At 39.5% G+C, this 21,550-nt stretch overlaps 1 protein-coding gene and 2 long non-coding RNA genes across 5 annotated transcripts in view; 1 reads left to right on the top strand and 2 right to left on the bottom strand.

Annotated features, from left to right (window-relative positions):
* Nucleotides 1-10,918, bottom strand: LOC121064922. The gene is made up of 2 exons (XR_005816811.1): nucleotides 8,943-10,918; nucleotides 1-103 (listed from the first exon to the last, which is right to left on the bottom strand). It is a non-coding gene; the product is annotated as an uncharacterized LOC121064922 (long non-coding RNA).
* Nucleotides 4,126-8,172, bottom strand: LOC121064921. Of its 2 annotated transcripts, XR_005816810.1 has the most exons (3): nucleotides 8,033-8,172; nucleotides 7,611-7,684; nucleotides 4,126-4,331 (listed from the first exon to the last, which is right to left on the bottom strand). It is a non-coding gene; the product is annotated as an uncharacterized LOC121064921 (long non-coding RNA). The 2 variants fall into 2 exon arrangements; XR_005816809.1 differs by lacking the exon at nucleotides 7,611-7,684 and having other exon boundaries at nucleotides 8,033-8,171.
* Nucleotides 4,234-21,550, top strand: part of TXNDC5 (thioredoxin domain containing 5) — a 25,584-nt gene continuing 8,267 nt past the window's right edge. For both annotated transcript variants that reach the window (XM_040547143.1, XM_040547144.1), the window contains exons 1-7: nucleotides 4,234-4,330; nucleotides 8,032-8,497; nucleotides 13,264-13,413; nucleotides 15,536-15,641; nucleotides 16,968-17,064; nucleotides 18,939-19,054; nucleotides 21,301-21,387. In XM_040547143.1, coding sequence (XP_040403077.1) covers nucleotides 4,321-4,330; nucleotides 8,032-8,497; nucleotides 13,264-13,413; nucleotides 15,536-15,641; nucleotides 16,968-17,064; nucleotides 18,939-19,054; nucleotides 21,301-21,387 — 1,032 coding nt within the window. In that variant the 5' untranslated portion in view covers nucleotides 4,234-4,320. The remainder of the gene's footprint in view (nucleotides 4,331-8,031; nucleotides 8,498-13,263; nucleotides 13,414-15,535; nucleotides 15,642-16,967; nucleotides 17,065-18,938; nucleotides 19,055-21,300; nucleotides 21,388-21,550) is intronic.

Genomic DNA, 21,550 nt, shown 5'->3' on the forward strand with positions numbered 1-21,550 from the left:
CTCTCGGTGTCCTGCCCTGAGTTGTCCCCAGCTGACTGACTGTCTTTTGCTTCCAGAATATTTCTCATGTCTCCTGAGGCAGAATTCATTGCCGTGGATCAGTCTGGGAAGAGTGAAAGAAGACAAATCCACTATTGCAGAGTAGCTGGCCTTGTGCGGTTGGTGGCTTAGAGCTGCTATAAAAAGTAAGTTCAAAATGTACTGAGCCATAACTGGCTAACTATATTATTTTTAATTGTATTATACATGCAGAGCTTAATGAAATTGTGTTCAAGATCATGCCAAGGAAAAAATTATTTATTTAATACATTTTAGTAGTAGGCATACACACAGTCAATATATTTTGTCAAGATAGCAGTCAAGGAAGGGCGGTTTGTTTTTTATCACACGGACTGAGCCTTCACAGAAAAACTAGCGTGTTTAGTTTTGTTAAACTGGGGTATCTGAGTTTTTCATTCAGAATATTAGCATGGAAAATTAATTTCCCCCTGGCTGAATGCCTAAAGCTACAGTCACTGATTTGGTCATATTTACCCAAAGATTAGATCAGAAATATAGGTATCTAATAGTTCTCTAGCACACTAAATATGCTAGAAACACACTCATGTTTCAATAATTAAGAATAACTGCTGTCTACATAAAGAGCAAATTAATATTTCCCATTAAGAACGATGACCCCAAAATCTCTGGTTGCTAATGCAGTCAAGAGCACTCTGAAATGGCAAGGACATGGTCACTGCTCTTAAAACAGATGTCTCTGCTTGGGAACCATTTTGACACTTAAGGAGAACAACAAAAAAGCTGTTGAAACTACACTAGCTATAGGTGTCCACAGCAAACTCCAAATCCTGTCACAGCTCCTCTTTCCGTCTTGCAAAAGGGTGGTTGTAATAGACTTGCTGAACATGGAGCTTAACGTGCATGATGCTTTGACGTTTTCCTCTAACGAGCAGGAGTTAAACAAATTGCTCAGGGTAAGCTAGAAAAAGCTAATTTGGCCAAATCATAGGCAAATTATTTATATTTAATCACTTATTTACAGTTCTTTCATTTTTAGTGTCTGTTCAGAAATTCAATTATACTCATTCCTAAAGAGTTCCTAGATGACTTTCTGCATTCAGAGGAGTGATGACATATTTCTCTGCTCGTTTTGACTTCCTCAATGACTTGTTTCATCTTGTTTGAAAAATTATTCTTTGTTGTTGGTGGTGGTGGTTGGTGGGGTTTTGTAAGATTGTTATTTCCTGTTTCCTCTTTCTTTTGCTGCCTTTTTCCATGAGTGCTCTCCCTCATGTTTCTAGGGAAGTATCCCACCATTTTCCGTCTTTGGCCTTCTCTCCTCTTCCTCTTTTCTCTCTTACTAATGATTTTCCTTAGCTGTCTCCAAACTTTCTTCCTACAGATGTTGTGCTGTTCCTCTGGTGGCATGTAGTAAAACCCTGTTGTAAACCTATTTCTTTTGTGAATCTAAGGTGAACATGGCCAGTAGGCTACATTTCTGAATATTTTGAATGGCTTAGTCATGTACATGAAATAGAAAGGAGGTTGAGTGTTTGCCTGATTTAGAAAGAAACTCTATGAATATTAAGTATGTTTTTGTTGTTGTTCTTTCATTTTTCACATGGTATCTAGAGACTTAATTTTATGAGCCATAGAATAGATAGTTTGATACACCAATTTCTCAATTAATATACTTCTGTAGCAAAAGAAGGGAAATACTGATAACTATGAGTATAAAAATGTAAGGCAAAGAGCTAAAAATAAAGAAGGAAGCTGTTGTCTTCGAGAGAGCTAGAAAGAAAAATCTCCTTGCACCACAGGTGCAAAACTCTAGATTGCAGGGACCAAAGAGAGAAGTTTGAAATGAGAGAAATGCATAAGGAAAGCATTCTTGTTTAAATCCTAATCAGCTAGCCCCCATGTGAAAGGTTGTCTGTTTGCTTTATTCTCGAATCTCTGTACACTGCTCTTTGCTTCTGTGAAACCATAAATACTGCATTTGACATCAGCCGTTAGGGGGAAAAAGTTCATTACTGTTTCAAAACATCCAAATTAGATTATGTGACACACTGGAAGATTTAAACAAACATTAAGTAATGGCAACCCTGTCAGTTAGAATTACAGTCCTCCATGCTTTTGGGTCTTCTTTTCTAAAGAGAGGTGGTGCCACAGTTCAGAAGAGAAAATGAAGGGGAGAAAAGTTGCTCTTATTCATCCCCTAAATTGCAGCTGTCTTAGAAAGAACAACATCAGAGCCCAACTTTTCTTTGGGTGGATTTTGGAGTATGCTGGTTATGAGCCACCAGAAGGGTACAGAGCAGATCAGGGAGAAAGTGCTGATTAAAAAATAATTAAAAACAGTTTTCTTGCTATATTGCATGCAGAGTTGGCCAGAATCGATGAGTGTGTAACTCTTTCTACACAAGTGCTTTTTTTTTTTTCTTCTAATCTTCATTCACCTGGATACCTCAGGATGTTTTAAAATTCTGCTTGTGCTTGCAACCCACATTTCATGTGCTTCAGTTTGAGTTTATTTAGGGTATGCTGAGAAATCACAGGGGCTCTGTAATGTGTCAAATATCACAATGGGCCAACATAAGCGGTGGCAGATAAAAGCAGCTGCAGGTTACTTAAGAGGGTGTGTACCGTGTAATGGAAGAAAATTCAACCATGGAAAAAATAGCCTCCAGTATTCCATCATTAGGAGGAATGCATTAAAGCAGCTGCAAAATTAATAGACAGGAAATTCTTTCTTTACGATCCATGAAATCTTCAATCTATATTATTCTATTCTTCCTAACAACTTCTAATTGCATAACTGAATTTCCCTGTTTATTAATTTTGCTGCATAGTGACTTACAATTGAGAGTAAATTGCCCGAAAGCAAAATTCTGGTTCATTTGACCAAACTGTAAGAATCTGAGGACCATGGAGAGAGTAGTGGTTCCAGCAATTATGTACTCCTCTCCTGCAGCCAGTGTAGAGAGCAGCTATTGAAAGTGTGTTTTGTGGCCATCATGGTCAGAGTCCCACAGAGATGGTGGTTGGCCATCACAATGAGAATACATTTCCTCCAGAAGCAAGAGCGCTCCCTTACCATGAGATTGCTCTTTCCTTTCTCCTGTGCCATCTTCTAGGCTGTCAAACTCCTAACATTTTGTGGGTGGCAAAATGATGTCATTTTCTTCAACAGCTTGTAGTAATTTCCACTCCCAACCCTTCATGAGAGGTACAAATTACCAAAGAAAAAGGGCTATAAGCTTATAGATGGCAGTATCGCTTTTCTTTTCCATTGAGATCACAATATCCTTCTTTCTAGCTGAATGACAATTGTGCTGTCACAAAAATTACATAATGCTATGTCCCCTGAGAGGTTATGCTTCAGGATTCGAAGGACAGCTGTCAAAATACAACATGCTCTATTCTGGGCTTTGGAAGTCTCCTAGGGGGGTTGTGCAGATGAGGCTGGCTTTTATTTTTTTATTTTCCTCATGGATTATAGATAAACAGAGGAATGTAAATTAGAAAACTACATTTACATGGCAAGTTAAGTGATATGCCTGAGATACGAATAACACACTGAAATAACCCGTGTTTGCTGTGAATCATGGGGGCCGCAATCAAGGCTAACACAAATTGCAGCACTCCACTGACACAGCGCAGTTTAGTAATGTACAATAAAATGGACTTTTCCCCTTATTTTGTATACTTTCACGCCATCCAATGTGTAGTGAAAACTTCTCTGATTTTCTGGGCATTGTCTGATATCTTGAAATCAGCTGTGCTGTAATATAGTCCACTGCTGTGCACTGGTTATGAGTACTGCTAATTGCTATGAAGAAGCACTAAATCAGGGAGTCACAGTGTGGTCTTCCAACGTGATTGGGAGGGAAATAATTCTATAGTTTTAGAATATTTCCCCAAACAAGAGAAAAAAATGAGGAAAAATGTTGGAAAAATAATCTTGGCTCTTGGCTTGGATAAGTCAAATATGGAGCTACATTTCTATTTGAAGGAATAGAACAGAACAGGGCAACTTTATGAAAGCCAGAGTGACTCCTAAAAGGTGATTTTTATTTCATCTAAAGCTGAGTGTTATAAAGAAGTGTGTATACACGGTTTTCATAAGATACAAAGATTTATTTAAAACATTTCAAAGTGACAGAAGGCAGCAAAGCTAAACAAGGCCAATACAGATTGGAAACCTTGAGGCTCAGTTTTTCCTGCACAAATGATTCTTAACTGGACTGGATGACACCTCTGGCATTTCTTCCCTGAGGGTCTCGGGCAACTTCATGTTTTTCCTCACTGCTTCCAGATATGAGTATTCCCTGTTGACAAAACTTAGCTGTTATTGTAAAACATGTCGCAGAAACAGGAAGCTCTTAAGAAAACAACCCTGCTTGTAGCAAAGTCCTCAAAACTGAAGAAAATAGAAGTGAGTAATGAGAAGTGGAGAAAAATAGAGCAACAAAACTGCTTCAGAGGGGTCATTTTTCCCACCTGCAAATGGGGCAGGGAGGGAATTCTACGTTGTGGAAAAAAAAATCTAAACTGAGTAACATAGAATAGTATAAAGTATGGCACAGAGGTGTGTGGATGAAACTTTGGTGTGCAACGCATCTATTTCTAGACTTTAGCATGCAAGCCAGTCGCTGTAGACTGTTTTGGTTGCCAGCAAGCAAATCACATTAAGAAAACAAAACAAAACCATAAACTGAATGCATACATAATATCATATTTTCATGTGATGGCTATAAAACGGAAGTAGTTGTCTGTGGCATGAATGGAAGGGGAAACATCTGCAAAATACACAAGCTCTTAGATAAGATGCTAATCATGTTTTAGGGATACATTTAAAATCAGGGATAAGACATTTAAGATGTACAGGCATTAAAAGACATTTGCTGTTTAGCTGTATGGGAATGGATGAGAGCATGATTTATTTTTTATTTGCCACTCTGACTTGTGCAGAAGATTTGTGGGACACTATTAATGAATGAATGGGAGATGTTGGCTTGTTTAGTCTAGCAGAACAAAAGTTGAGAAAGGATGGTATCACTACCTCCAAACACTATCAGCAAGAGGAAGAGAGTATTTCACCTAAAGGGCAATGCAGGCACAGGAATGCCCTGGTATAAATTAGCAATTATAGTTCATAATCCTAGGCAAGGAACTAACTTTCAGAGTAGTGTAGGCAAAATTATCTCACTCATCTTAAAACAGAGGTAAGAACATTTGTAAACAGGATTATATGGCAGACAAAGGACCAAACTCTGTAACCTCTGAGGTCCTTTCCAGCCCTTGGTTCCCTTGGTCCTATCAAACACTTCTGTCAGGCCTATTGCGATGTATGTTCTCCCTGACCACCAAGCATGTTCCTTGGCCAACCACCACATGCAGAGAAATAACTTGTTTGTAGTGTGTCACTTCTGCAGAGCAAAGCAACAGCCAGGAACAAGCTGGATTATCAGAACTGAATCAGGATTATTCCTCTGTGTATCACGCAGCCTGCAAAGGTTTCAAGATTATTTCTGCTTCCAGAAGTGAGTTCAAGCACATGGAGTAGGTCAGGAGATAGGGACTGGGGTGCATGTGCGGGGGTTGTAGGAGTCTCTGTGAGTCAAAATCAGCAGCAACTGTTCATATCCTAAAACAAGCAACTCTTGCTGATAAGCAACGTAGGTTAATTGTGGTATATTTGCAATTTCCTCTTGATTAAGTGATTAGTATAGACCAGTTGTGAATATCAGCTATGACCCACAGCCTGACAGGCGTTGACACTTTTTCCCCCAGTTGTATGTTGTCACCCAAGACCAGCTGCTATGAACTACTGAGCAGCAAGGAACAAATGCAGCAAGTGTAACCCGTCACTGCTGATCCATCCCTGAGCAGAAGCAGCAGCTGATGGTGACTCTTTGTCCTTGGGACTGTTCACCCCAGGTTCTGCCTGCTCAGCTGCTCTGTGGTGGGATCACATCCATGAAGAACATCTCCTGGGTATTGTTTGTAGCTGTGAGGAACCCCCTGCTGATGGATTATCCTTGGGGAAACATCTGATGCATGGGAGGCAGAGGCTGGAGAAGCAAGAGGTGCGGTGGTGTTGGCACGCTGCCCTTGGAGATGATAACAATGTGGAAAATTGCAGCGAGGGAGAGGGAACAAGGGTGTTGGTGACTGGATGAGGTCTTCTGCACGCTCATCTGACATACCTTCCCCTTGTGTGATAAGACATGAGTACAGCTTGGGTTGGGTGACACCTCTGTGGGTGATCCTCCACATTATCTGAGGAGATGGCAGCTGCCGGCAGGCCTACTACAAAGCTACGGCCACCGTTCTTCTTCCCCAGCTCTGCTGCGGTCCCAGCACAGTTAATGGAAGTGGGAGGATGAGAGGTAAAAAGAAAGCTTATTAGTTCCAAAGACAGAGAGAGCAAGGGGCTGGAGCAAGGTGGCAGATGAAAAAATTTCATAATCAGTGTTAATTTTATTAGCTTTTTATGGAGAAAAAAAGACGTATTTACAAAGGAAATTTCATTCTTACTGGCAGTTCTGACCTAGCAGCACCTCTCTCTGATTAGAGAGAGCTCAGCTGTACTCTGTCCCTGTTCACCCTGGGAATTTTGAACAACTATATTTGTTTTTCTACTACATCTCAAAGTAACGCTTATTGCTGTCATTTTTATGTGTTCTGTTTCTTATTGCACTTAGGTGGAGACCTTAGATTTATAAATGTATTAAAAACGATTTAAAAATAATTTTTCAGTACCCTATTTTTAATTAAGATAATAGGATTAAGATTCTAACTTAATTAAAAACTCTATTTTTAAATGTGCTAGAGAACATAGAAAAAAATGTACAGAGAAACGTACAGAAAAAAGGTACAGAGAAAAACAGAACAAAAATATACTTGCAGCGAAAAGAAACTAGCTTGCTTAACTAGAGGAGGTGCTTTCTGTGGTTAGAGAACTCACCTGGTTGTATCAGGACACTGTCCTTCAAGGTCTTAAAATTAGTCATTCTCAACCCCTCTTAAGTGTTTTTTTTTGTTTTGTTTTGTTTTTTAAGGGGATTTGTTGCTATTTTTTCATACACTAGAGAAGGGAAATAATCTACATTTATCTTTTTTCTTTTTTTTTTCTTTTTGAAATCATGATTAGTCAAACATTGACATTAATTTGGTTAGTACAGAATTAAGATAAGTTAAATTTGTTTGAAGAAAAGGTTACTCTTGCAAAAGCTAAACTTGTACTCTGATACTGGTGAGTAATGTACTGGAGAATCTGGCTTTTTTTCTAGCTTGGTGATAAATATAGTATCAGTATTTTGCAATTGTTTCATGTATATACACAGTAAGGATTTTTTGGAATCCTGATTTTGAGAGAGATAGTAGCTTTCAAAAGCAATTTAATTTTTTCAAATAAAATTATATTTAGTTTTCATTTTTTACTTTTTAATAAGTGATTCTTGTGAGCTCTAATGACGGTCCTCACAAACGTGTTGTTTGGAGGTTGCAGCATAAGTGACCAGAGGCAGTGTTTGCTCTTCGGGCAAAGAAGAGACAGGTGTTGCACGAGGTGCATGCTGAAGGCAAAGCAAGCTCGTTCCTACCATTGCTCCTGTGGAAGATGCTGGTAGGGAGGTGAAGAGGAAATGTGAGAAAGAAGTGTTCAGAAAACAGAAGCCTGGAAGACACAACATGAAGTGAATTCTACTGCTCTGGACACACCAATATGCAGGTTCCTGGGGAAAGTGGCCAGGCTTTCCTTTTTATTTTATTTTCTTTTTAGCGGCCTGCATTGCTGCGTCACGGGCACATGGGCCATGGCAGAAGGGGCTGCACGAGGCCCACAGGCCAGCCTTCCTGTGTGTTTACAGGAATTTATTTGGTCACGTGTCCACTTTATCAAAATGCCCTTTTTCTTTAAACAAGGTGGGCCATTCACTTAACCCCCACCATCACCCCACACCCCAGGACCTGCAGTTAAAACACAAAACCCAAACCGCAATTAACGAGACGTGCAGCCACCCACCCATCTCCTCGCAGCTCTCCCACACCGCTCATCTCCCACCACCGCTGGCCACCACCATTACTTATTGGCCGTGGCCCGGGCATCCCCCAAGCGTAGAAGTAACGAAACGCGGGTCCGCGGCCCGAGGGTCGGCGTGCCGGGGCTGCTTGAGGGCGGTAGCGAGAGGCGGGGGCTGGCAAGGGGCGGGCAGGGAAGGAGGGAAAGAGGGAGGGAAGAAGGAGGTGGCGGCGGTCGCCCGGGGCTTTCGCCGCTCGCCGCTGCCATGGCTCCACTGCGCTCCGGCCCGGCCTGGTGGCGCCTCCTGTCCTGGGCCGCTCTCGGCCCCGTCCTCTGCGGCGTGCCGGGGCGAGCCGAGCCGGAGTCGGGGAAGGAGCCGGAGCCGCACAGGCAGCACCTTTACAGCGCCGAGATGCTGCGGCACGGCGTCGCCGCCGCCCCGCACTTCGTCATGTTCTTCGCCCCGTGGTGGGTATCCCGAGCGGCGGGCGGGCGGGAGGCCGTGCCGTGCCGTGCCCTGCAACGCCCGGCTCGGTTCGGCATGGCCCGGCCCGGCGCGGCGCCCTCCCCGCCCGCCTCTTCCCCCGTTGACGTGGCGGCGGGAGGCAGCCGGGACGGCGTGGAGGAGGCGGCGGGGAGGCACCGGGCGCTCTCTGAGCCCCGTGGGCCGGGCCGGGGCCGGGGGGCGGCGCGCGTGAAATGGCGGCCGGCGGCGACGGAGGGCCCGGCCCAGCTGCGGAGCTGCGCGTTTGTCACCCGGAATGGCCCCGGGCTGGCACAGTCCCGGCTGCTGCTGTGGGACGAGGCACCCCGGCTCCTCACGGCCCTCCCAGTGCACAGCTTTCAGGGGGTGCTGCTGAGAGCGAGAGCAGGCGGGTTTTGTAATAGCAGTGTTTAGAAATTGCTGACTTACCTGTTCCCCGTTCCTCTGGCCTTGCAGATACTTTCTTGAAGAGGTTGTGTGCTCTCTGCTCTGGCAAATAAAAGGATAAGTGTGCTACAAAAGCAGTAGAAAGGGTGGCATGGTGTCCCCGAAGCCACAGGTCACTGTAGCACGTTATCAGAGCTGGAGTTGTCACATCTGTGAGACATCTGCTGGGATTTTGCCCTAGGGTGGTACACCTCACACAAGAATAGTTGAGAAGACTTTGACAACAGGGCTTTGTTGGATATTACAGCTATCAAGAGGACAGTATCCCTTACCTCTGCACATTTCCAGCAGTTGCTCATATTCATCTTTTTTCCTCATCTCTTCTCCTACCATTTTTTAAAAATCTGTTTCTGACTTACTGATACTAATAGAGTTATCAGGAGTTTTGTTGTAGGTGTTCCCCATCTCCAAGTTTTCTTAAATTTAGGTAAAGTTAATGAAATGATGTCTTTGCAAGACACATTTCAATCCTAAGCTAGCCTGTTGGTACATGGTGCCATTGAGGCATACGTGTGTCATGCTACTACTTGAAATGAATGCTAGAAAAGGATTCCCTTTCAAAACTGAAAAAAATACTTAATTTATTTTGTTATTGCAATCAACTTGTTAATGCCATACAGAGACATTAAGCAAAAGCTTGAAAGAGCAGATGTCTTCCTTTGAAGATCACAAAAGTGGAGGAAGCCCAACTTGGTAGCAAAGGACCCTTGACTGAGAATAAGGTCAAAGAAATTCCTATGCAGAGCAGCAGTGCTTCTGCTCTGGTCCCTTCTCAGGTGATAATATCTTTGTGTCCTCAAACTTTGACTGACTGTTTCACAGGCATCCGTAAAACCAGATGAACTTTTGTCTTGGCACATGGTTTATAGGAGACCCTCTGCCAAGTAGGCTGTTGCAGAGTCTAGCATATGCTCTGTCCTCAGAGTGCATCAGAGAGAGCTCTGGTCTTGCAAACTTGGACCATTCTGTGCCCTTGGGAGGGCTGAGGATCTCTGCCCAACACGAGCATGAGGGAGCTGCGTCATTTGCCAGACTCGTTGCAGCTTCTGTGTTTGTTACTCTCGCCTTTAGCAGGCCTCATCAACATCTCTGGGTTTCAGCTCCAGGGCCTGAGTCTGAACTCCACACTCCTCTTGACCAGCAGCAACAGGTCCAGGTTTCAGGTTCAAGGGGAAGAGAAGGAAAGAGGGAACATCCACATGCTTCAGAAAAGGTGCTTAGATACACCAGTAGTTTTGTCATCAGTGGGATCATATGATGGTTTGACAGCCCTGGAGTCTATATTAGAACCTCCTGCCCTGTTCCTAGGTGATTCTAATGTGCACATCTCCTAATGCTTCTCACCAATGCACACATTTTGTCAGTGCTCCCTGTAGGTGTGAGGGAGAGGCCTAGCAAGCAAATTCAGTTAGAATTTTCTTTTGGATTGTTACAGGTGCTGCTGATGTTAGATAATGAATACTAGCAATGAGTTGAGTTGGACAGAGCAAAACTCTTTAATACAGAATTCTTGAAACAAACTTCTCCACAGGCCTCACACACCCTTTTGGTAGCAACAGTACAGATGACGTCCTGCATTTGTTTCAAATACGGTGAGCTACACCAAAAAATAAAAAAAGAGTACTCCAAGTCATTTACCATCAGATGTCTAAGATTTTTCATCATCAGGCTGTCCTCCTTTCTATCTACAGTTGGCAAGGGACAGAACCACAAACAAGTGGAAGTAGATATTCTTAAAATTTTAGCCATACCAATTGCATGCCTACAGAGAAAGGAGGTTTCACTGATTCCTTAGTTGGACTGAGTCTCAAACGAGTAGGTTCATTGCTTTATTTTGGCCAGTATAGGTCTTTTCAACATACTCTGGAAGTCCACTGAGCTGAAGCAGACTTGATTACCACAGTTTGTTGTGGTTGAATTGAACTCTGTTGACTGGATTTTATCTTGTCTGTACTCATTTGTCCAGAGGGGACTGGTCCTTTGCTGCCTGTACAATTATACCTATCCTCGGGCATACAGACCTTTTTTAATTGGGTAATGATTTGCACTGTGTCTTGCTATGAAGCTGCCCTAGCTAACTGCAGAACTGTAGCTGTACTGGTGACCTCCAAAAATGTCCTTGCTGCACGCTAACTTCTCATACCCCAGGAAATCCACCATCAGGTCTTCTAGGGTAGAAGCACTGATACTATAAGCAGAACACTGATCTGTATGCGTTAGGTAAAGCAGCATGGTGTTCTGGAGGTACTGATGCAGCAAAATAATCTCCAGGCACAAGCAATTGTGGTACATGGTTGGTCTGAGTTAAAATGAGCAACCTATCTCCAAAATCTTACAAAAAATGTCTTTTAACCTCCTAATGTTAGTAGTATAAAAGAAGAAGAGTTTTTGTTGTTTTGTTTGTTTTTCCAGCAAGCTGGATCTTTCCTATAGCGCTGCCAGTCTCTTTCGGATCTTCATTTATGTTTCTATGCAGAGATTATGAACTCTTGCACCTCCCTAGTCCATGCAGGGAAGGAATAGCAGGACTCCTCATTGACTCCCAGGTATCTGCCATCCCCAGTGGGAAAACTAGCTGTTTCTCCAGTCCCACTGATTAATAGGGAGTGATAGCAACAAATGACTGTGTAGGTACATGGGCCTAAGAGGGACACGTTACGTGGTCTTGCTCTCTTTGTTTTTGACTTCTTGATTTTATGTTGTTCGTAGCAACACCTTATGAATTTTAGAAAAAATCTTTCAGGGACTGTCTTGCATTCTGCTTCCTTACGTGTAATACTGAATTTATATGAAAACCAAGAATGACTAACAAGTCAGTTACTGATTCAGATATGAATCTTTTTTGTGCTTTATTTTCAATTTCAGCTCATATAATCTGAAGAAGGAAGGGAGTGGGGAACTGCATATAGCAGAGATCACAGTGTTAAATATGGATAAGGCAGCTCTGTTCTGTGCTTAAAAAAGAAGGTTTATTACTTGAAATTTCCTGACATAGATTTCCACCCTCAGTTCTATATCACCAGGCAGTACTCATTATGTTTAAAATTTCCACGGCCATTAGGGAAGGGGACCAGAGAATCCAAAATTCTCCTCTTCAAGCTCCATGACGAGTTGATTGTGGAGGGAGTTCAGTCTGAAGTTAAATATTTAAGGAATACTTAATTTTAGTAGTAGTGCATTGTATTCCTTCATCATTACAGTTCAGAATGAGATCATATGGAAGGTCATATTCCTCCACATAGCGGGAATATGTTACCCCCTCCAACCAACTGCAACAACCTTGTTAAGATGGAAAGTTGGTTTTATTTTGTGTTAATGATATCAGGGTACCTGTGGAAAGGTGTGTATCCATGCAGCTTTTCTATAAATGGACTCAAAACCATCTGTATACGTGAAATTTTTAAATGGGATCTTTGGAGAGACTAAGAAGTAATTTACTCTTGAGTCCTAATGCTGTTTTAATTGTTGCTTTAAAAAGTAGACTTTCTAGGTCATTTCAAGGGCAAAAACAGCTTTCAAACTGCCAGGTTGAAAATGTTTTCAGTTAATCCAATTATGTATTTCTAGATGTCTTGAAGGATTGGCAAAAGCAGCTATTAAAGAGAAATGAAAATGCATTCCGTAACATTTTTCATCATAGTTATTTACAGGAATAGGGTACTGCTATAATGGCTAGAACTACTAGAAAATTAATGAGAAGAATAATAGCCATTTTCTACTTCCAGAGAGTTGCTGTTAACAGCAACTGTAGTAGGCCACTTTTCCGTGTATATGCAAACATAGTTTATAGTGTGCTGCAGGGGCAAAATACAGCATTGGAGGATTTTGAGAAACCCTGTTGAGATTTTAGTGCCTGATATGTTTCATGACTCATGAGTTACAATTCCAGTGATGTACACAAAGAGACTTGCAAAGAGACTACGAACCCTGAACTTCTTGCCTGCTGCTTAAAAAAACAGTATTTTGAAATGTTGAATTAAGAAAGCTGGACAGCCTCACGTGATTTTTTTCTAGACGGTTGGAAGATGCAGAGAGCTTTTCTTAATAGCCTCACTAAGTTCAGAGGGTGCTCAATAGGCTTTCTCTTGACAATTTTTACAAGGTGTGTTTGCAATATTGTTCTACATTGCATAGTAGTATTTGCTGTTACTTACTGTAACGGTGCTTGAGTATGGAAGATTTCCAACTTAACTATTTTTAAATTTATCAAAATCTTTGACTGTTCTGTGTATGACTTCTCCATCGAATCACTGCCCTCTAAACAGAGCAGCTACTTGAAAATATTTTGTTCATTCTGTCGCAGGTGTGGACATTGCCAGCGTCTGCAGCCAACTTGGAATGATTTGGGAGATAAATACAACAACATGGAAAACCCACAGGTCTATGTTGTTAAAGTGGATTGTACCACAGATGCTCCACTGTGCTCTGAATTTGGTGTCCGAGGATACCCTACGTAAGTATAAAAGGAGGTCTGGTCCTGTTTCTTTCTTTTTTGGTTTTCCATGATCCTCTGCCAACTTGTTGAAGATAACTCTAAGCTCTATTTTTTGGTATTTTTCTATGTAGCATTTTGAATCTCATCTATGTTCAATTTAAGCCCTTTTACCATGTTGCCAAGTATCATGTGATGTATACTACTCTTACTCTTTTTTTTCTGTTGAAGAAACTGTTTCATGTCCTGACTGTTTAAGTAAAGTCCAGAATTGTCCACTTTTTCTCCTAGAGTACCATTTTCTCAAGCAATAGTACATTACGCAGCCGTGATGTGCATGATAGAACTGGTCTGGTCTATCTAACCAAAAAGAACTAGTTAATGGTCTTTTAAAAAATAATTTGTCACAAGTTTGTCAGTACACTGCACCATTCTTAATTAATGTATGGGTGATCTGTTAAATTTTTGAGGGAACTGGGTCCTCATAAAATTATAAATTAATAGCAGAATTTAGCATAGCAATGGTGATGTTGTACAGACTTTTCTGGGTAATTTTGCTTATACTGACCTGTGAGAAGTTCAGTTGGAGTTTAAGGTGCTTATGCTTATCCTGTTAAAAGCGATAAACATCTTACTGCTTCGGCTTAGATAGGCAGAACATGATCTAGAACATCTATGAGAGGTCAGCCTAGTTAGTGCTTTTGAGTCGGATACCTGTACTCCCTTTTTCCCTGCTAAAAAGGAGCAAGGGGATTTTTTTCATTTGTGTCTTCTTTAAAGCTTCTTGAAAAAATTGATTCAACTGCTTTGCTAGTAACTCATCTTAGTGGGTAAATGGAGAATGTAGTCTTCCATAGCCCTTCCTCAGCCTATGTTTTTCCTTCTCTTGGCTCACTTTGTCTAGTGTTACTGCTGACCCCAGCAATGGACTGAACTTGACATACACTCATGGCTACGCTTGCTTTGACACAGATGAGTGCCACTGATTACAAGTTGAGAGTTACAAATAGCGAAGTCCTCACTGAAGTAGGAATTGTTCTTAAGGGCAATTTGTGGCTTAGTTCCACTAGAAATATCAAGAAACAATGAATTTTGCAACTTTATTTTAATATGCCCAGAAGCAAACACTGGTTGTGTTTGTGTATTTGAATAGTTTATATTGTGGAGCTGTTCCTTATAAAATAGAATGAATGGCAGAGACTTTGAGTAAGAAAAAAACTAATGGATATGTATTATCATTTTTGGATATGTAATGGATATGTAATATTACTTGCATTATGTGGCTTTTTCAACATATTCATGTGTTCATTTTTCCCAACCTGTGGAATGAGCAGAGAGCAAAAACATTTAAAGAAGGGGGGGGGGGGGAGAAAATGTAGTGCAAAATAACAGCTTGACAAGGGAAGCTGAATCTGGGTGACAGCAGTGATTGAAACTAATTATGATTTGCTTTAAAAGATAAGACTAGGTCAGAAGTTTGGTATTGTCCCTTTAGCAAATGCATTTCCAATTTTAACTAAAATATTTAATAGTAAAAGCTTTGGGTAGTTTATGGAAAAGTTTTGACAGCAATTATTAAATGATATAGTCATGAAGTCTTGAATCTTTTGTATTACAATATACAGTACTTTTGTGTTGACTTGTTTCAGTGTGTTTTTAATCAGTTTAATAATACATGAAAAGAAATGGGAAACAAAACATGAGAAAGAAATTACTAGGAAAGTAGGCTTTGTATATTTTTCCCTTGGTGATGGAGAGGGGAGAGCAAAACAAAAATAATGCTTTTTTGGCAAACTGAAATAGGATTCATAAGCATAACTATTATCCCCAGACCTGAACTCTGCAGTGTTTTATTTGCTCTTGCTTATTGGTCAAAGTAATATTAAGATATGTTGATTTTTAACATGGCATTTCTGTTCGCTATTTTTAAAATCCCCTTTAAAAGCTTACATGGGAATGAAAAAGGTGTCTTAAGTTGTGGACATGTTCCTTCTAGCTGGGAGAGATTTCAGAGTCTGATGTGAATAGTCAAGAAAGCTGTTAAGCCTCAATTGCTGTGAATTAGTAAAGTATGTTAACACTCTCGGAATGTTTCATGTGCAAAAATTTTTATCTCACTCTTTTCTACATTTTAATCCTTTAGTTTAAAGCTGCTTAAACCAGGACAAGAACCTCTGAAATACCAAGGCCCTAGAGACCTCCAGGCACTGGAAAACTGGATGTTGGAAAAACTAAATGAGGAACCATCTGTAAGTGAAATGGGAATAGGAAAAGGAAACATTTCCTTCTGCAGACTTGCTGATCTGTCATGTCTATAGGTTAGGTTTCCCTCACTATGGGGAAATATGCTCCTGAGTATTAAAAGTCTGGTGGTAGTAACAATACGGAACAGTTTCCGCGTATATCAGAATAATAATTAAAACTGTCATCCTATGACCTGCCCTTGGTTCCTATATTTAAAGCTAAAGTACATAGTGCAATTTTTAATGTTTAGCATTTTGACATTTTAAGATACAATTCGTTGTGTAAATTCCATTAACACCAGTAGTCTATAATGTCTCTAGAGTAAGAAAAGCAATTTAGCTGTAATACAGGATAAATTGCATTTATATTGGGCTTAATTTCCTCTTAACAACATGCGATGCTGTCTTTAGCTCAGTTATTAGCTGATAATGTTGTAGCCTACAGAAAGGGTTTTAAATAATCAGTTAAGTAAGTTAAACTAGTATCATCACTAGGGAAAACTAGGAGTTTAGTACTTGCGTATATTAGGTAAGCCTTGCCTAAAATTAACTTTGTTAACTTGCCTAAAATTAACTTTGTAATAGCTGTTTCTAATCAATATAAATCTACAGTCATTGCTGGTCACAGTTTGAACATTTATATTCAAATAAAAGAAATTGTGATCTTTTTTAATAGCTAAGCATTAAATCCTAAACTAAGAAATAGAAATTTACTTTGCAGTTTTTAAATGATTATTTCCAGTTCTCACCTAGTATCTAGAAAGTCGTCTTTTGCTTTTGCCAAGTGCCAATGAGTTTGCTGCAACTTACCTATAAATTATTTGCACTTTTTCTGTTGTTGCTACCTTCACAGGACCATTAGGTCCTCTTTACTGCATTAGAGCAGCAGAAAATAGCTTTTTCACTACCTATTTTTAAATAGCGAAAATACCACCAAAACTGGTGGTATTTTTGAAACATCAGCAGCTGTGGCTGATACATGAAGCTGTAGAGTAAAGTAATCTAAACATATTAATATATGGTGATGTTTCAAATGCCATAGTAATTACTGCGGAGTGTGACTGTACTACAGCACAGTGAAAGACTTATTCCAGTAATTGTTTTATTGTGTCTTTTCTACTTGGTACACTATTTTGCATTTTGCTTTCAAGTAATAGTTTGCTAGGAAATATTAAGATACCTAAATCAAGGTAAATTGGGAAGATAGCTTTAGGAATTTAAATTTTCAGAGTGCAGGGTTTATAACACTACCACAGAACGGCATGATACAGGAATCAAATACTGTGCATTTACTGAATGAGGCAAATACAAATTAACTTTTCTCATGAATAGGATCCAGAAGCTGTTGCGGAACCACCCAAAGCCACTGAACCTAAGCAGGGAATGTACGAACTCTCAGCAGACAATTTCAAGATGCACATAGCAGAAGGTAACTGTTTTTTCATAAGCACAAGATACCTGCTTACAGAGACATAACTAGTGGGAAGTATGCAACAGAACTGTTAGTTTTCTAGGTACTTCCTTCCCACTTTATTTTCCAGTAACACCTAATGAAAAGAGGATGAAACTACACACTGTGTAAAAAGGCTGTAGTTTAATTACGCATTGCACACCATGAGAAAATTTAAGAACAGTATTCCAGAAGACAGTACAGTTAAGGCCAGATATATGGTCTGTGCTCATGTGATAACACGAGTGAGATAGATACTAAAGCTTACTAAGCTAACCATTAATTAATTAGAAATATTCTCAAGTGTAAAGGAACGTTTTGTGCAGTGAACTTGAAAGAAATTCCCCATATGTGTGGCTTAACAGAGAATTACATGAAAATTCTTTATGGATTCTTCTCTCCACCATCAGGGACACACTGAGCATTAAACAAGTTTACAGTCTGAGAAGATAGTGTCAATTGTTAAGTTTAGTGTATGTGTAAATGTTTTTAAGCTGTATCCATTGGCATTCATACACCAGTGGAGGAGGTATTCTTATGGTGATACCCAAGAGTTGATCAGGTTTATAACCATCTGTAAAGCTTTTGTTGTCTCTGAACGTCAATTACAGAAAGTTCAGTGCTTAAATTTAGCTGGAGGCTTAGCAGTTCTGCTTGGAAGGTTTACTTTTGTTCTTAAAAATAGTCTACCTCTACATTTTTTGTGCTCTAGGGATAAAAGAATTTTTTTTTCTATCAGAGAAGAGAGTATATCACAGAGTATGTGATACAGAATAGATGATTTTGACTAGATGTTCTTAATTTCTTCATAAGAAATTTCAGTATGCTCTTTACGTGACCAAAGCAAAGCAAGTCAATCAGTATGAAAGTATTCCTGATGCAGAATAGACAAGTTAGAGTAAACTATTGCAGTTTACATTTCGTAGTGTTTTTCTGGTGTTTTTCATCTGACATTCTTCTGTGAACAAGCCCTCAAACTAGAAAGAAATTCTAGTAATATCAGCCCCAAAGTAGTCTTCAAAGGATTGTAATTCTATTAAAAAGAGTTTTCCCACAATAGCTGTTTTTTCCTTCAAATTATTTTTTTTCTTGTTTTAATTAACTTCATTTTATTTTGCATTAACAGAGCATTGCTTTGATGTGTGCAAAAGCATGCAGCATCTTGAATTAATAGTGATTCTAATTGAAGGAAATTACATATTCTGCTACTCTGCAATTAAGATAACACTTTTAAATGAAGCATTAGTATGAGATAGTACAGAGACTCTCCTCTCTATGAAACACTATGAAATTCTACAAAGAATTTCTATTCATGGAATCTGTACAGCACTTTCTGAATAGTTAACATGAAAATGCAAAGAGCAGGGCAGAAAGAGGGTGCAATGAAAGCTGAACAAAATTAGTTAGGTAGCTCGGGGACTCAGTGCAGTGGTGTTTGCTTAGAGATCTGTAAGTTGAAATCTAATATTTACTTGGATTTATGCTGTTATAAATACGTGCTACTTGGTGGTTCTTTCTACTCTGTAATAGGGAAGTGATTGATGTAATAGAATTAGACATTCTAGCAAGTGGTAAGGTTAAAAATGCTGTAGTTTTAATATCTCATTTGTTGGCTTGAGGTTGTGAAGCTGTTTGAATTTTCAGGGAAATTGGCAACGCTTTGGGACTGTGTACAATATTGAAAACCTAATTGCTGAAATATTTTGCCCTGGCCTTTTATTCACAGTATTTCCTATCTTTAACTCAGGAAATACCATGATAAATTTGCAGACTGAGATTAATACCTAGCCATTAATGGCAGCCAAATTAATTTCAAATGGGTTACATCTTTTTTCTTTTCTTTGACTTCAAAGGTAATCACTTTATCAAATTCTTTGCTCCTTGGTGTGGTCATTGCAAGGCTTTGGCCCCAATGTGGGAGCAGCTGGCTCAAGCCTTTGAACATTCAGAAAGTGTAAAGATTGGCAAGGTAAGTGAAGTAACCTTTTCTTAATCTGAAAACGTGTTTTATGCGAATGAATGTTTCATTCAAGTATCATGATATTCGTTCTGTGATTTTAAAAATAACAGTCATTTTCTTTGTCAGCTCTTAAATCCTTTTATATTCATAGTTCCTATTTTAATTTTGAGATAGTTATTTTTTTTCTTGCACATTCCATATTTCACTCTGTTTTGAAGAGATGTCTGTTTTGTTACAATTGACAGGACTCCCTCATTTTAAGCAAGGACTTGTTAGAAACATCAAATACTGCTCCTTGTTTTTCAGAGAGCGTTAGGAAAAAGTCTAAATATTTCAGAGGCAGGGAATAATATTTTGAGATTTCTTTTCTTAGGCTTCCCCTCTGTCAGAACTTGATAGACTTAACTGTTTATTTTGAGTAGGAAAGTGACTTGTAGTTTGCTTTTTACAGCATTGGATTCCTTAGCAAGTTTCAGACCTACAGGGTTCTTTATGATTAATTATTTTTCACATTTTTTTTAATTTTATTTTTCCTGTTTACCCCCATTGAACTTTCTAAAGGTTTCAGGGGGTCTTCCACCCTAAAAACTGATACCTTGTCCTGCTTTGCTATTTGCCTTAGGGATGATAACCAGATTCTGTGGTGTATTTACCATGGGAACTTGTTACTTGTACGTGGAGAGACATCTATGCAGAGGTATGGAGGTGGTCTGGCAATTGCAGTTACTGGCTTTATTTGCTGACCCATACCTAAGTCCAAGTGGCTAATGCTGCAAATCTCCCTGTATTTGCCAGCAGTGGAAAACTGACTGGGCTCAGCTTCCATATCCTTAAACTTTCAGATTGGTTCCACTGATCTGAAACACTGCGTAACAGTTAGCAGTGGTGTCAGTCCTGCAGAGGGACAAGAAATTGGCAATCTCACGTCTCTGCCCTCATGAGGTTTTCGGCTATTACTAGGGGTGATGAGCTTGACTTTTGTTTTTTTTTGTTTTCTTTTTTTTCCATGAAAGCCTTTTGAAAATTCTCTAATTCAGATATGCTGTAGATGTACAGAACAGGTCAGCATGGTTAAACTTTAGAGAAGACTTATATATACACTTTTTGAGACCCGGTAGATATAAAGTACGATTCCTTCTAAGAGTAAAATATCAGAGGCTAATGCTCCTATGATACTCTTTGTACAAAATGTCCATATGCTGATTTACTTCTTGAGAACCTGAAATGCCCGATAAAATCATTGCTTAGCTTAATTATTTTCTTGAAGTTACCATTCTCTGTTATCCAGAGAAAAAAAATCTTAAAAATCCCAAATTTATGTTGTATTCAATTGTCTGTCATGTTCACAGCTACTGTTGCTGATATTTGTTGCGAAATAAAGCCACTGAGATTTGTCTCCATGCCTAGTCGATTTTGTGTAACTGTATACCTTACAAAACTAATTGAAACACATGTTGGTTGAGATTGTAGGTCTGTAAGTAAAGAGGAAACACAACTGTTTCTAAGAAGGCTGAACTATGACCTTCATGTAATCTGGAGAAATAAGTGTCTTAACAGTAATGCTATCTACTGGCAGGATTGTGTTTAATCTTTAGAACTGATCTTCAGTGATCTGAGGCAAAGTGTTTTTAATGTCAAATTCAAAATCCAAGCCTAGAGAAAAGGCTCCAGTGCTTAAGTTATATTTTTTCTTTGCTTCAAAAAAGATCATGAACTGGTAACTTTATAGATGGTTTTATGACAAATTAGAATTGAATGTTGCTGTGCACTTGGAATTTCCCTTGGAATACAGTTAACTTGGTAGCTGTTGACATTTTTTCTGATTTTAAAGAGTAGTCTTACTTTTACAAAATGGATGAGCCAATAAATCTTCACTTAAAAGCTCTCTCACATTAGTGTTTTGTGTTGTCTTTGCAGCAATTTTATTCAGATAATTCCAAGTGCTTATCTGTGATATTTAATTATATTTCCATTGTTCCTTGCTACTGTTTCTACTTGCTTCTATCCATACCTCCCTCCTTGATCCCTCCCGAAATAAAAGCAAACATACACACAGCCTCCCAATTCTATAACCAAACCACTATTTGGAAGGAGACATAACTGTTCCCAAGACAGTACTTCACATCAGCTTTTGCCAAGCCGTGTATTGCTTGTTCATGTATTTTTCTGAGACTTGTAAACATAAGAGAGACTATGATGTTTAACACGTATCTATTTTATACACTGAATGTTTTATATTTTTTTTCAAAATGTAGGTTGACTGTACCCAGCATTATGAGGTCTGCTCTGACAACCAAGTTCGTGGCTATCCCACACTCCTCTGGTTTAGGAATGGTGAAAAGGTGAGTCTGCAAGCTCAGCAAAAGATCAGACCATTTTTTCCTGGATAATACGTGGGCTATGCTTAGATCCTGGGGGGAAAAAAGATCAATTTCATATTTGAAAATCCCCTTGTGACACAGAAGATGTTTGAGGTTCAGACTGATACTGGAAGAGGTATAATTG

The sequence above is a fragment of the Cygnus olor genome, chromosome 2, assembly GCF_009769625.2.
Source record: "Cygnus olor isolate bCygOlo1 chromosome 2, bCygOlo1.pri.v2, whole genome shotgun sequence".
In the NCBI taxonomy this organism is placed as follows: Eukaryota; Metazoa; Chordata; class Aves; order Anseriformes; family Anatidae; genus Cygnus; species Cygnus olor.